The sequence below is a fragment of the Plectropomus leopardus genome, chromosome 19, assembly GCF_026936395.1.
Source record: "Plectropomus leopardus strain MGB_pleo_1.0 chromosome 19, ASM2693639v1, whole genome shotgun sequence".
NCBI classification, from domain to species: Eukaryota; Metazoa; Chordata; class Actinopteri; order Perciformes; family Serranidae; genus Plectropomus; species Plectropomus leopardus.
The window spans coordinates 28762106-28777293 of record NC_142194.1 but is presented as its reverse complement, the minus strand read 5'-3'; the positions used below and the strand labels follow the sequence as shown (position 1 = coordinate 28777293).

The window sequence follows — 15188 nt, the reverse complement described above, 5'->3', positions numbered from 1 at the left end:
GCGTACTGTTGTCACTGCAAAAACACAGGCGCAGTGAAGCTGAATCTTAACTGTTTATTGTGCTGGGTCTAGAAGTTTGCATTCACTCACTCTGTACTCTGCTGCTCCTCTTATCCTTAATGCAACTGATCAATTATCCACACCAAGGCTCAATCTGCTGCACGGGGATGTAAATAATCATGAGTTTTGTCTGCACTGTGCACCTGCAAAAACATCTGCATTCAGTGTGACAGCAAAATAATAGAAAAATCCGTGGGAAACAGTGAATAACAACAACAACAACGACAACTGTGATTGGTCACCTTGGGCTACTTGTATTTCCAATGCTGCTGGAGTTTGTTGATACTGAGGACACATTGGAGTGAGCTGAATTCTGCTGCTTTTCATCGACACACATCTAACAAAACTATGTCTACTGTAAATGTTGAGCTCACCCCAAATCCCGCTCTGTCACAATGAGACAAGGCAAAGAAGCAAAGAAATTACCAGGATCCGACTCCAGTTCTATAAGCACTAATGTACTAATGTATCACATACAAAATAATGTACAGATTTACTGAATTGAAGCACAATATGGCCTGATTATGTGTATACATGTGTTTAGTGTTGCTGAACTATCAATCAACCTTCACCGGTATCTCTGTGGTTTATTACTCTGTGTGTACGTTTGAACGGTGGAGTGTGTTGCTGTAACAAAATGTTCCTAGAAGTGATGGAGCCATCTTGTTTCTAGTAAGTCTGGGCTACTACATTTCTCTGCTCTATGTCTGAGCAGCAGCCATTACATAATACACTGCATTTACTTTTACTAGTCGATCTGTGGGCCATGGTCTGTTTTGTCACTGCACTTCTTGAAAGAGTGAATAGCAAAGCCTCTTAGTTTCAAAGTGCCTGAAGCTAATTAAAGGTTGAAACACGACAGACTGTGCTCTGGGAGGAAAAGTGCTGCAGAGATGTGCAATCCTGCAAGCACCATCTATCATTCATTACGTGAGAGAAGCTGAGAACATCATTCCACGCATTAGCTTTTTTATTATGTGGTTTGTTTTAAATGAGGGGACTTCAGATATAAACAGGACATCCTTACAGCTGTAAGTGAAACATTTTACATCATGTTACACTGTACTGACAACCTGCAGTTTACCACACACTTTAACCCTCCAAAACCTGAGCAAGCTGGCTTGATTTCCTCCAGAAACATAGGAAGAAGACAATAAGCAATTTAAGAAATGTTCCTAAAATTTGCAAATAATTAATAAAAAATTCAAATAAAATTATCTGAAAATAAGCCAAAAAAAACCCCCAAAAAACCCCAGAAAAAGTAATGCAAACAATAAAATGGCCTGAAAAAGGTGTGAAAAACTAAACTAAAACTGTTGTCAACTCCTGTAATATAACTTTTAAATACATTTTAAAACAATTATAAATAAGAACTCTATACATTTTTCTATCTTTTTAAAAGCTTTTCTAAAAATTTTTTAAAATTTTTCTAAAGAAATCAAACCAATTTCATCAGGTTTCAGAGTTTAAATACTACTTCTAGATGCAGTTTAAGAAAACTGTAAGACTGTGCAGCTTAGTCCAGGTCATTCCAGACTCCACAGGGAGACAACTAAGTCCACAGTCTGTCAGTGTCACAGATATCAGGTGTGTGTGTGTGTGTGTGTGTGTGTGTGTGTGTGTGTGTGTGTGTGTGTGTGGCCCTCTATAGTAAATAGGACAAGGGGAATTATGCAGACAGTATCCTGCATCAGACGAGCCTATAACAGCTCTGAACACACACATTTTGCTCCTTGCTGCAGAGCTGGACTGCAGTATGACTTAATGATGTCAATGAGCCATGGCTCCAGTGATGTACATATAAAATACATGACACTGGTGTGAAATTTATGTCAAGCTACAATCATAAAGTTTGAATTACTCCAATGTTAGCAATAGGTAAGCTAGATCAGTCATCGCTGGCTTATTTCTAAAATGTTTTGTCAGACACATCATTCTGCAGCAAATCTTGGCAAACATTTTGACTGTGAAACACCCAGAAAAGAGCATGTGAGCAAAGTCCTGTTAAATCACTATCTAAACTTAATGATAGAGAGAGACAAGCACTCCCTCTGAGAAACCTTACTGAGAGCACCAGCGCAACCATCACACACAAGAGCTGTTATGTATAAATGTCATAACAACATGTTAGTAGTGTCAAGATACTTAAAGCTTCATTTAGCCACAGAGTGGATGGGATGGATCCTAGGCTACTTAAAATTTAACACCAAACAGATTGGTTGATGTTTATCTGCCAAAAAGCAGCACCTAAAAACACAGGAGATACCACAGACTTTCTTTGTCACCTGAAGCAACATTAAACAATAAAGCACACAGGGCTATCATCAACCAAAAACACCCTGGTTGATTGAAATTCTCCCTACTCCTCAACCAATCCATTAGTGCCAATACCACCACCAGGTAAAGTACACTCTCCCTGGTAGTGTTATGTGTCCACCAAAGTCCTTTATATATAAAATGACTATCTCGCAGACATCGAGTATAAATTGTCACATTGTTTTTATAAGTCATCTGCGTTTCGGTTCTTACAATCTCTCCTCCGTCTCTCTGCCTCACACACACACATGAAGTAGGGCTTTTGCAGAGCTCCGATCTCTACAATTTAGTCACAGTTTGCGACCATGGAGTACTACTGCGACTTGGAAATATAAGCAATATCTGAACTGAGGAGCTGTTGTTGCTGCTCACAGTTAATGAATCCTCACGGTTTTTGGTGCTAATGCTAACATCTAACTGTTGACCAGAAGCTTCCACACCAAAGTCCACACCAAAAACATCAACACTTCCTCCCTTACACAAGTCAGGTCCTACAAAATAAAAGCACCATGGCCCCCACTCTGATTAATTCAATTCTAACAATACCTTTTAAAATTTCATTATGAAAGTACTTTATTTAACTTCCTTATAATCATATTTTTTAAAATGTTGTTATAATAGTAGTGTTTTTTACATGACAGTAGCTTCTTTATTTAACTTTAATGTAACTGCAGTTTATTCAATGATTTTGTATTTTAGTTGTAAACATTTGTATAAAAGACATTAAAAAATATTGAGATATATATCGTGATATAGCCTTAAAATATCGCAATATTATTTTAAAGCCATATCGCTCAGCCCTATATGAAGTTTACACTGGTAAAAACAGGTTATCTGCAAGTTCTACAAACTGCTTTCAGACCTGTAAATGCCATGCTGAAGGAAAATCTAAAGCCACTCAAACAAGCAAAAATGAAAGCAAGCACTGAGGCCCAAGCGTATCCCTACCAAATACAAACGGGCAGTCTGCTGTTGTCTTTTTAACTTTCCACCAGTTACAAATGACCACAGTTTGCAATGACCAATCATGCACAGGTTTTTTGTGACTAATGAGAAAATAAATGATCTCACATCTCAAACTTGGAAATCACTTTGGAGTTATTATACTTTGGAGAGAGAGTTCAGCTGAACAGAACTAAGCAAGGCAACTACATGTGAAACCATCAAGCTCCTAGAATACAGAATGTTTTGCTGCCATTGGAATACAATGTTACAACATCCATCTCGTCTGTTGACAAAGTCTGGGTCATTGGTGGAAGCTCACCATGACAGAGTCAGTGCAGTGGCCAAGGCGGACAGCCACAGAAACTACTGCACAGATTCAAAGCACGAGTCACCAGAGGACACAGCAACAGCAGATCTGACTTCTGATTGGCTAAAACCAAAGGGAAAAAAATAGAAAAAGTCTCTCTCTTGGTATTTGGACTTGTCTTAAAACAAACTGATGACTGACAGTGAGAGCGCAGAACACAGTCTTCCCGTCTGCTTGACACTGAGTGGAACACAGTGTTCCAGCCAGCACAATACAACAAGCTGTGTTCAGCTGCAGAGCTCTGACACACATACACGCACACATCACACACTCAAATACACAGCTGCATAACACAAATATACATCCCTGTGATTTACAGCCAATTGTAAAGCTACAGTATCTATTGTGTGCCACTGTATCAGTCAGTATTAATGTGTGTGCATGAGTGTGAGTAATTTATGAGTCAGTAGCGAGCAGTCATGTGTAAAATCACTCAGAGGACAGACTGTGGCTGCACATGTTGGCTTTATATTCACATTAAACCCTGGCAGTGTCAGATCCATATGGAACACAGCGCCCAACCCTGGCTGCTCTCTGGGGCCAACAGCTCTCCATGGCTGCAGTATCCAGCCTCGAACTAATTGTGAATGACTAATTCTTCATTAGCAAATGAGATCCGGTTACAATGTGTACATCTGCCAAAGGACAACACATTTATGGTTCCTTTTTAGCCAACAGAAACCATTTATTCCCTTCATGAATCATGACAGCAGGTAGCTTTGGTTCCTTTTATTTCAGTGTTAACCGCCCTGAGACTGAAACCAGTGCTATTACACAGCACAGCCAAAAAATCCAGCTTTAATTAGCCATCATTTTCCTGACCGCTTTCAAAGTGGGAATAGTATTTCCAGTGGTGGAGGGGGTATTCAGATCCTTTGCCTAAGTAAAAGTACTAATAGCACACTGTAAAAAATACTATCTTTCAAGTAAAAGTCCCGCAATGGAAATGCTCCAGTATTAAAACTCACTGAATCCATAAAAATCTAAAGATAATAATGATAATAATAATAATAATAATAATAATAATAATAATAATAATGATAATAAATAAACAAAACTAAATTATTCAAAATAGATCACTACTAGTAGTTAAATGTTAAAAAAAAAAAAAAATTCTATATAGTTTTCTAATACTTTTTATGCAAAATTCTTATTTTGTAAAGTAGCTAGTAACTAAAGCTTTCAGATAAATGTAATAAAAACAAGTACAATATTTCCTTCTTGAATGTAGTGGAGTTGAACTATAAAGTGACATGAAAAGAATAGACTCAAGTTGGGTGAAAGTACCTCAAATTCACACATAGGGACAGCACAGAAGTAAATATACTTAGTTACATTCCATATCTGAGTATATCTTAAAATGGGAACCACATGGTCAGTCAAAATTTAATGCTTCCACAATGCCTTGCTAACTAAAGGAAAGGTATCACCACTGACAGGACAACAGGAAACGTTTTTTTCTTGAATGCAAAGCACACTATTTTTGTGTTTTCAGTTTCACATAACTGCACTGACAACTGAGATCAGCTGAGGCTAACAATTTAATTACATGCACACTGCAGCATGTGCACGAGCAATCATTCAAATGTAAAACAGCTACAATTTGGCAGAAAGCAGACGAGTTGAGAGTATTTGCAGTAAAGGAAAGATAAATATCTTTATGTTACTTTAAGACAGAGCCAAGCCTTTGTGCGACGCTGAGCTAACTGGCTGCTTGCCACATCTCCATATTTACCACACTGACATCAGTATTAATCTTTCCATCTCCTATTCAACTCCAGGCAAGAAACCAAATGAGTGTGCACTCTAAGTAAGTACACACTACGATACAGTGAGTCATCAAGCATCATTTTGATTAGAATTGATTTTTACAGGTGTCTTTACAGATCTATGGCATTTTTATGTGTCAATACAAAAGTTTCTTAAAGGTCCCATATTATGCTAACTTTCAAATTCATACTTTCTACTGAAACATGTTTACATGCTTTACTTTTCAAAATAAGGACCATTTTTCTCATTCTGTCTGCTTGAATATACCTGTATTAACTCTCTGTCTGAAACGCTCCGTTATAGTCCCTGTCTCCCCTGCCAAAAAGCCCTGTCTGCTCTGATTGGTCAGTCAGTATGTTTACATGAACAGTAAAATTGAGCTTATAGCTCCATTAGGCCATTTGACTGGACTGCTGTCCTTGTTCTAGTATACAAGCACCGGGGGAGAATCTATTTATTGAAGTAAGTATGTCTGACTCCACCACAGTAGGTGAAGATACAGTATGTCCCCCTTCAGCTAGTTGCTACTGAACCTTCTTCTGGTTGACCTATCACGTCATACCAAACAAGTTAGCAAGCAGCACATGTCGAACGGTGATAACATGGATAACTATTCAGCACTGTACATTTCATAGATACTCTATGTTTTACTTAGTACCTTTGTCTTGTTTTGTTTTCTTCCCTTCTTCTTCTTTTATTTGTCCTGGCTTTCTTCTATGAACTTATGCTGTTCGACTTCTGGGTCAAAGCCCGGCGCAGGGACTATAGAGCATGTGCAGAGCGCTTTGGCCAGTTCAGGTCCGGTTGAGGTGTAAACATGAAGGAGTAAATCGACCCCCAACTGCATTATCAAGGTGTGCTAGCCCAGCTTTGAGGAATTTGATTCAGTACGATTTCAGTCCAGTTTCAGTCGGACACATTATTTCAGGGCTGGAAATTCACACCAACCACCAGACCGCCAAATGAACTGTGTGCATTTCTTTTAGGATTAAGTGTTTTGATACTTTCACAGCATTTATGTACTGTAGCAACTGTACCTGCTATCTAATAAACAAAGTTACATCAAAATCTGACTTTCCATAATGGGACCTTTAAAAACCTCCAGACACAGCAAATTGATTAAGTGGGCTGAGTGTGATTGTTACCTGGTATGGTTGGAGGGTCGAATGGTCAGACAGGAAGTCCAGCTGTCGGTCTAACAAGAATTCCACTGCTGTTACTGATGACAACAGGCTCTTCCCCACAACTGGCTTAAACGCCTGTAAACACAAAAACACACAATATGGTCAACAACAACACAGAGACAGTTCCACAGTAACATCATAATATCAGTCAGACAGCTCCTGTCTTTGAGGAATGAGTCCATTTTGGAAAAGTCATTTGTAGAATTCATTAATTGTACGACTATGTGATAAACAACACATATACAAGTTCTCTTTGACAAAACAACATAAACCAAATTTGAAAGAATGGAGGCAGAGAACGCACAGAGAGAAGGACAGAGCAGCAGAAGAAATTCGAGGGAGGAAAAGCACAAGCGTGATGAAACGAGGGATGGAGGAAAAAGAGACAGAGCTGGGTAAAGAAGGACAGCTCCAGAGTGATGAATAAATTAATAAGTAGAGGAAGTCTGACAGTTCAAAGGCAGTACACTCCACTTTGATGTCGCCATTTTTAAACATCCACACGCGCACACACACTGATGATGTCTGTCAGCCTGCGGCCTGAGCTCAGCTGTTAGTACACATAGAAAACACAGAGTGAGCTGCACTCACTTCCACATTTCCTCTTTGTATCCGTCTGTATTCGTGAATATAGTGCAGTGTAGAGGGGCTCTCCTAAGGTTTCTTTACACTCACATCACTTCTTATTTTCCGCTTTAGTGGCTGATTTCAGTCAGACAGATAAAAAAGGAACATATTTGGTGAGAGGGGAGAGCCACAGTGGACATGTGCATGTTTGTATGTGTGTATGTGCAGTGGGGGTGGGTGCTGCTGTGATTTATGGTTACATAACAAGGTCAGTCTGATAGAGAGATGAGAGATTAGAGGTGAGAAACATGATCACTGTGACCCCCCCAAACACACACAGAAGGCAGGAGCACATTTGCAAGCAAAACATGATAGTGTGTGTATCTGTGTGTGCAGCTCTATTTCTGTCTGTCTGTACAGTACATATCACATTTCCAGCCTCCACTGGCAGAATGCAGCCGGCAGCTCAGCACTAGACATTATTTTGGGAATTGTTTATTTAAAGCTGTAAATGTCACTTTTGTCCCCCTTTGGCAGCACACAGAGTCTTGACCCATTCTGCAGTATCATAAGAGCACTACACTGACAGTCAGTATGTTTATATGAAGTCTAGAATCCCGGGTTAGATTATATTTAAGGAGAACAGGATTTTTATATGGAACATCAGTAACCTGCATCTTCATCAGATCAGCAATGAAACACTAGAGTAACAATCAAATTTATCCTGTGCACTACCATTTCCTTTTATCTTAGCGTGTTGACATCATTACATTGTTAAACCATTGTTAGATATTGTGAAAGGCCTCTGAAAGCAGCACAAGAAAAGTGATGGTGCTCCAGGGTTCAGGGTTAAAAGGAACACATTGACTATTTATTAGCATAACTGGAGTTCAGAAGGCAGACAGCAAATGTAAATCAGAAACTTGTATAGATGATAAATTGCAACAGCATCCCGACTCCTACCTCAGTGCTTCAGTCTGTACACACAGGACTCTTAGAAACCAGGATGAGGATGAGATTACTTCAGTAGAAAAAAAACTCAGAAGCTGGCTCATACTTTTTACCAGACACACAACAAGGTGATAGCCTGACATCACCAGACTAAATCACAAATGTGAATTAGTCACGAACCCGCTTTCGATTAGCATAGCACATTAGGGCTGGACTTGATGCAAAGCAGGAGAGAGACAGAAATGCCTAAGTGATGGCACATGTAAATAAAGTACAGCATGCACAGATGAGCTGCTATATTATGAGTACATTGAACTTTTGCCAAATCCTGTTGGAAGTACGGCAAACACATATTACTTCTCATAAAAAGCTTTCACTGCAGGTCATTGTTCTATAAGTGAAAATATACTGTCCGGTTTGTTCAATAATGACACGGTAGCCGCTTTAACAGAAAATTCCACATCAGTTACAGCCATCTTTTAGCCATTTAGTCATCGTATCAAACACATCAATACTAGATAAATAGTTGTGATTGGCCTGGCACATCTCAGGCTGCTGTAAATCTGTTGGAAGCAGAGGACAACCAGACGCATCTGCCAGAGCAAATAAAAACTGAGCTTGCAGACTGGTATGGTTCCCAGGCAAGCTGCTCCTCATAGATTACTTTGTAACATGAACACTGTGTTTCTAATGCTAACCTCGCAGCCATCTCAACCAAGAACCAAATTAGCTGCTGCCATGATAACATCCCAGAGTTGTTCAATCCTGTCTCAGATAATGCTTAACATTTTTGTTTTAGCATTTCATCTTCAGCTATCTGCTTTTATTGTAACACACAGCTAGCTTTGGTCTGATTGTGTTTACATGTGCAAACAAATTACAGGTTTCTTGTTCAAAACACCCAAGAGAAAAGTCTACTAGAGATTCTAATATTTCATCATTTGATCGGAAATTCTCCCTTATTAATTCTTCTATGCATTCACTAGCATTTGCCACAATAAAGTGAATGAAGTGAAGATGACAGTGCACAGAATCTGTGTGATGAGCCATCAGAAGGTGAGAGTCTCTATTGAACCTGACATGATGGGACCTTGGCAAGATTTGCAGCATGTTAAAACAGAACACATGAAGTAGGCTTGTTACCATGGCAACCACTGCAGGCACACTAAGCTGATAAAGCTCTGTAAAGGATGCATAATAGACCTTGGGTGAAGAGTATGACTCAACTGTGAAACACATATTTGTAGATCTAAACGTGGTAGTAAATATGCCCATGGAACACAACTTCAAATCCAACATGAGATCCAAAGTTGAGGGCCATCACAGTGGACGTGCTCTCTACAGTCACAGGCACCTCTCATGAACTGGTCAGAATGAGTCTGAACAAGATTACAGCTGTGTGGGTGTTCTGGAGGCCTCATGTTTTATCTGGCACACATTGAGCAGCTGACGAAAAGATCCCGGTACACAGAGTTATTACATTATCTAGCAAGTATTTCACTTCCAGCAGACAATGAGATTTGCAGTTTTGTCTCTGCCTAACAATGGTCTTAGATAAAATGAGGCCTACCTTATGTATGCTTTTAACAGAAAAAAAATTGTTTTGGTTCAAATTTTGTTAGAAGCCCATGAGATGTGGTTGAAAGCTGTAGAGAAACCAGACTTAAAGTGAAGAGTAGGCTCATCTTGAAGTGGAGTAGTTGACAAAATAATGTGCTACCACCACTCATAGATTATAATTCTGTGAAAAACTCTTTGAACATTTGACTCCATCCACTGATGAAGTCTCAGAAGCCCAGTTCAGACCAATGGCTCGGGACAACATGAAACTGTTTAGAATGTTGCAATGAAAAGTTACAGCAGTGTGAATTGGCCCGTTTTAGCTTGACTCAGGCCAGCTGATGGTGTCACCTGCAACCCAAGTCTCCTGCGGCTGTTTTTTTTACCATAATGCACTTCACCTGTTTCAACAGCCAACCAACTTATAGTAAAGTCTGCTGTTGGAGTCAGTAATCTGTCTGCAAACAGTGTCTCACTGCTGCTGCAATAGCCTTCTGTCCTCGCCATGCCCAAGTCTGGCTCATTCACATCCTCGCGGCTGAGAGCAAAATTCCGTCCTCACGGTGTCCTGGTGTTGGACGGTGGGTCGCTGCTACTACTCACTGTATGTGCTGCATGTCACACACATAAACACACTCTCATTGACTAATTAATCTGATAATGAAAGTTACTGTGGTGGATTTTCTATGAACACTGGCTGTCTGAGGCTCAGGTCCTTTTTTTTTTTCTCTGTTTCATCTCCAGCCTGCTAGAGATGCAACTGTAGCCAGTACCTCACTATCACTATCCTCACCCTTATCTTAAGAGGCTACAAATTATATTCTGTTACAAAATAAACCCTAAAAGCTGGAAATCACAAGAAAGTACACAGTTGTGACAGAGATGTTACATCATCTCAACAAGTTGAATTGGTGTGAACTGACTGGTTTTTAGAACGCTGAAGACTAGCACATTGGATGTAGTTTCAACTTGTCTCATTGCAATTCTTTGGTCTGAACTGGGCTTCAGATGTAGTTGAAAGTTCTGGATCATTGGCTGAGATTATTTTATATAACGAGTTAAGCTTTGGAAACAAAAAAAAAAAATCCTCAAAAGTTGCTCTTTATATGTGGAGGTAAAAATCTCCATTTCCATGAAATTCCATCTTTTGGAGATGACTGAAAGTTTGACTACACCTACTGATGAAACCTGTGGTGAGACCGTTTTTGTCAAGTGTTACTTTCCATGGGCCAAATATGATATTTTATACTAAATTATGCAGGTCTCCTGTTAGGTCTTTTATCAGCAAGGAAAACAAAGGAAAGTTAATATTATGAGTGATTCACAATGACTTTTAGTAAAGAGCCGTGTCATGGCCGACTTCATTGGCCACTTAAAATCACACCTACCAGTCAGCTTTGAATCTTAGTCTTTTAATTTCAATCTTTGGAAACAAGGTGGTTTTGTGTTAGCTGGAAAATATCAACCAAATTAATGCTAACATAGTGAAAACCAGCCTTTGATAACAAAAGAACGACTATTAAAAAAAAAAGACTACAGAAAATAACACAACAGGAAGGCAATTTAGGTACATGAATGTCAATTGTGTTATTTGAAACTGCTAAACCTGCTCTAGATTCATCTAGGTCTAGACATGTCTTGATTGGTAAAAATATGACTTCTCATTACTGAATTTAACATATTTTGTTCTTAACTTCCAAACTTGACACTTTTGTACACAGAGCATGGCTGCCATCTGTGGATCCCTGCTCTGATTCCTATCTCCTCTCTCAACAGGACAGGACAGTTCCTCCATCCCCTCAAAAATGAGACACACACACACACACACACACACACAGACACACAGACACACAGACACACACACACACACGCACACAGACACACATAGCCTACTCAACCGCAATTGGGTCACATCTGCCAGCGTGCCAGGAAAAAGCATTCTGTCACTGTGTATTTCTAGACAGACAACAGGAGAATGGATGAGCAAAGGAAAGACATATTCACTCACTGTCAATACACGTACAAGACACACATTAAAACCATTAAAACTACATAGAAACAAGAGCAAACATAATGGCAAAGCATATTAACACACACTCTGTCTCTCTCTCTCTCTCTCACCCACACACACACACACACACACACACACACACACACACACACACACACACACACACACAAAAGTTTCAAGGCAGGAATCACATCTGAAAATGACACCATTCTGAGAAAGCAGATCAGTCTCCATGAACACACAACACATCATCCGTTGTAAGTGCGCGCATGTGCGTGTATAAGCGTGATGAATAATTGACAAAGAAAAGTGCAGCAGAATGTAAAGGAGATGAAGAGGTGATGATGGTGCTCATGCATCACTAAGTGACCTAGAGAGACTCTACACATACATACATACATACACACACACACACACACACACACACACACACTAAAGCTTTGTCATTCAGGGGGCTATTATCTGGTGAAGGTCAGAGAGGGGGAGAGAGACTGATGAGTCAGTGTGGCATACATAAACTTGAATGTACATCTTCTAAACAAAACACCACATGAAGGTTTTTTGCTCTCTCTCTTTCTCTCTCGGAGTCCTCTGACATGCAATCAACCACCAGGGCTGACTGAGTGCTCAGCCAGGATGCTAGAAAGTTTTCAATTGCAAAAACAGAAAACATGAGATTAGGTAGAGCACCCACCAGGATGTAGGCTAGATTGTGAGATAAATAACAGTGGGTGGTTTGTTGGTCAGTGCCAGGTGTCAGCTTCAGAAACCCTGTATCTAAGTGAATTAATTCACACAGATGTGGAGTAAGTGTTTTGCTATTGGCTAAGAGGTGGTTTGGCAAAGAGAAACATCAGTGCAACGTGATAATTTGTGTTGGAGAGCACCCAGTGAGCAGGGCAACAAGATAAACATCTGCAAAACATGCAAAACAAGCAGTAAGTAGCTTTTGTGATAAAGCAAAGGATATTCAGTCAGATGGTGACTGACGACAAAAACGAACCAGGAGTTGACACAAGTGAAAGCAATTATATATTAAATGGCATGATTAAGAATGGACTGCAAAAATCCTGTTGTTATAGAGGCCCATGGGTCTGTTGTAGACTGCTTTTCCATTGATGGTGGGATTGTTAAACAGGCATTTTGAAGTAGAGCTGCAACCAAGCGGCAGCCTCTGGGGTTTAATAATCTGCAGCTCCTCTAATGTCTACTTGATGCTGGCTCCAAGAACGAGGCCTGAAATAGGGTCTGTGGTTAACACAAGCTGAAGGACTTTCACATTTCATTCTACGACATAAAATACGCCAGTAAATACCCCACTGTGAACTTTGAAGCTTTAATTGTCTTAAAAAAGGTGGTAGCTATCAAGTGGCTAAATGAGACTACAGAACTTCATTACATCGAGCCACACTGAAAACGGCTTTACAGCCCCCTGACGGGGGCGACGCAACCGTAGTGCAGTCAGTTTAACGTTAGCTTTTTACTTCTGGCAATTATATTTGGCTTGAAAAATCCCAAAAGTGGTGATCATTTGTGAAGATTATCTTGCTGAACAAAACCTATTATAAATGCTTGTTTACCACAGAGCTTATTTTCTGCTATAATCCAAAATAGACTTTTTGATGAGGGAACTAGGGTGACATTAGCTTCTGGGTTGGCCCATAGAAAAGCGTAATTCCTGGGGCACAGTTTAAAGCATGGCTTTGTCATTAATTGTTCATAGTCTATGGTTGCGACTAATAGTGATGATTTGCAGTATAGATTCATGTTTTTTTCCAATGAATCAATATATTGTTTATCTAGCAAATGTTAGACAATGTAGAAACAAGCCCATCATAGTGTTTCAGAGTCTTGCCAGTTTTGTCTGATCAACAATTAAAAATGAGAAGAGATTCATTTTACAATGATGGTAAACTTTTGGGAAGCTGGAACCAAACAATGTCTTGCTTGAAAGATTAATCAGTTAAAAAAAAATTTAAGGTAGAACTCCAGTGAAATGTGATCCCATCAGCTCCTTTAACTTGTGCACTGTGATTTAGTCCTTTTTTCATCATCTTACATTGTTGGCTGCTGCTCCATAACCGGCATACCAAAAATTTACGCTGAAGAATCAGGAAATTAAAGTGAAGTTTGACTCCCTCTGACTTATGTTCAACCCAGGTCAGAAGCAGGGTCACAATGGAGGTGACCTGTTCAGATTCACTGTCCACACAGACGTGAACAGCACCACTACTCCTGTGTGACTGGGCTTTAGATGAGGATGAGAAGTTGTGAAGATTTTACCAATAAGCTTTATTTTAAAACAGCTTCATTCTTTTTAAACAAATGAACGTGTGTATTTAAATGTCAAGTGTCCCCTTGTTGTCCATTTCTCAGTGATCTAATCTTTCTATGACCTTACAAAGCACACTCTGTATTGTTCCCTGATTAAAGCTGCCAAATGTTACAGAGACTCTCATAATACAAACTTATTTTCCACACAAGCATTTCCTTTGACATTTGATCATAGTTGTTGTTTCACATATGTTTTCCATTACCAGTAAAAAAAAAAACAACTCAAAAATGGTATAGATAGAATATGCAAGATGTGTTGCAGAGTAGTGCTGCACTGAGAGCAGTGTTCCCTAAGTGGGTCACAGTGCAACAGCTTTTTTCCAAGACACACACACACAAACAGGTTGTGTTCTGATCCGCTTGTAGCTTTGATGGTAAATGATCAGAGTTGTGAAAACACAGATGCTCATACTCACGCACAAATGAGGTAATCTATGTATACTAGCTCTAAAATATGAGCTTGTCCTTTGCTCACTGTCCAATCAACATAACCTGACAGGCTGGTTAGGCTGATGACATTGCATAGGTATATTCCACAACCTAAACTAGTGATCAACATGGTAATGTAAGAATCAGCTTTAGGGGTGTTAGCAGTTAAACATTAATTAGTTCAGTTAGCTATTTAAAAAAATTGATGCATGAAAAGTATAATAAAATTACTTAAATTATAATTATGATCATTATAAATGATGTTCCCTTGCTTTTTTGTATTTTCACTAGACATTTTTCCTCTATTTATAATAAATTTTCTTAATCTTGAATTGTATTGCAATTTGTTTATTATGTCTTACCATGTTGCTCATTGCCTTTTTACCTATGTTTTCAAAAACAAAAAAACAAAAAACAATTCGCTCAATTAGTTTAAAAGTTTCAATACTTGTAAAGGTGTGAGCCAATCTCATAAAGTATTCGTTCTACACTGGGAAGTAAGCTGCCAACTATCGCTGTGCACCACCCAGGCAGGGCGGAGGCTGGCAGAGCAGCTCATTGGGTGATTGCTGCTTATGGCTGGTCGGCATGCTGTAGAAACATAGTGCATACCATCTGGTCTTCCCCGAGGTCATCACAATGGGTGAGTGGCTTCGTTTTTGGCTTCAAAACCCCTTTAGCATTGTTAAATATA

At 39.4% G+C, this 15188-nt stretch overlaps 1 protein-coding gene across 3 annotated transcripts in view; it reads right to left on the bottom strand.

Annotated features, from left to right (window-relative positions):
• The window catches only part of jmjd1cb (jumonji domain containing 1Cb), a 176402-nt gene that overhangs the window by 58587 nt on the left and 102627 nt on the right, over positions 1 to 15188 (bottom strand). For all 3 annotated transcript variants that reach the window (XM_042508074.2, XM_042508073.2, XM_088070302.1), the window contains one exon: positions 6604 to 6717. In XM_042508074.2, coding sequence (XP_042364008.2) covers positions 6604 to 6717 — 114 coding nt within the window. The remainder of the gene's footprint in view (positions 1 to 6603; positions 6718 to 15188) is intronic.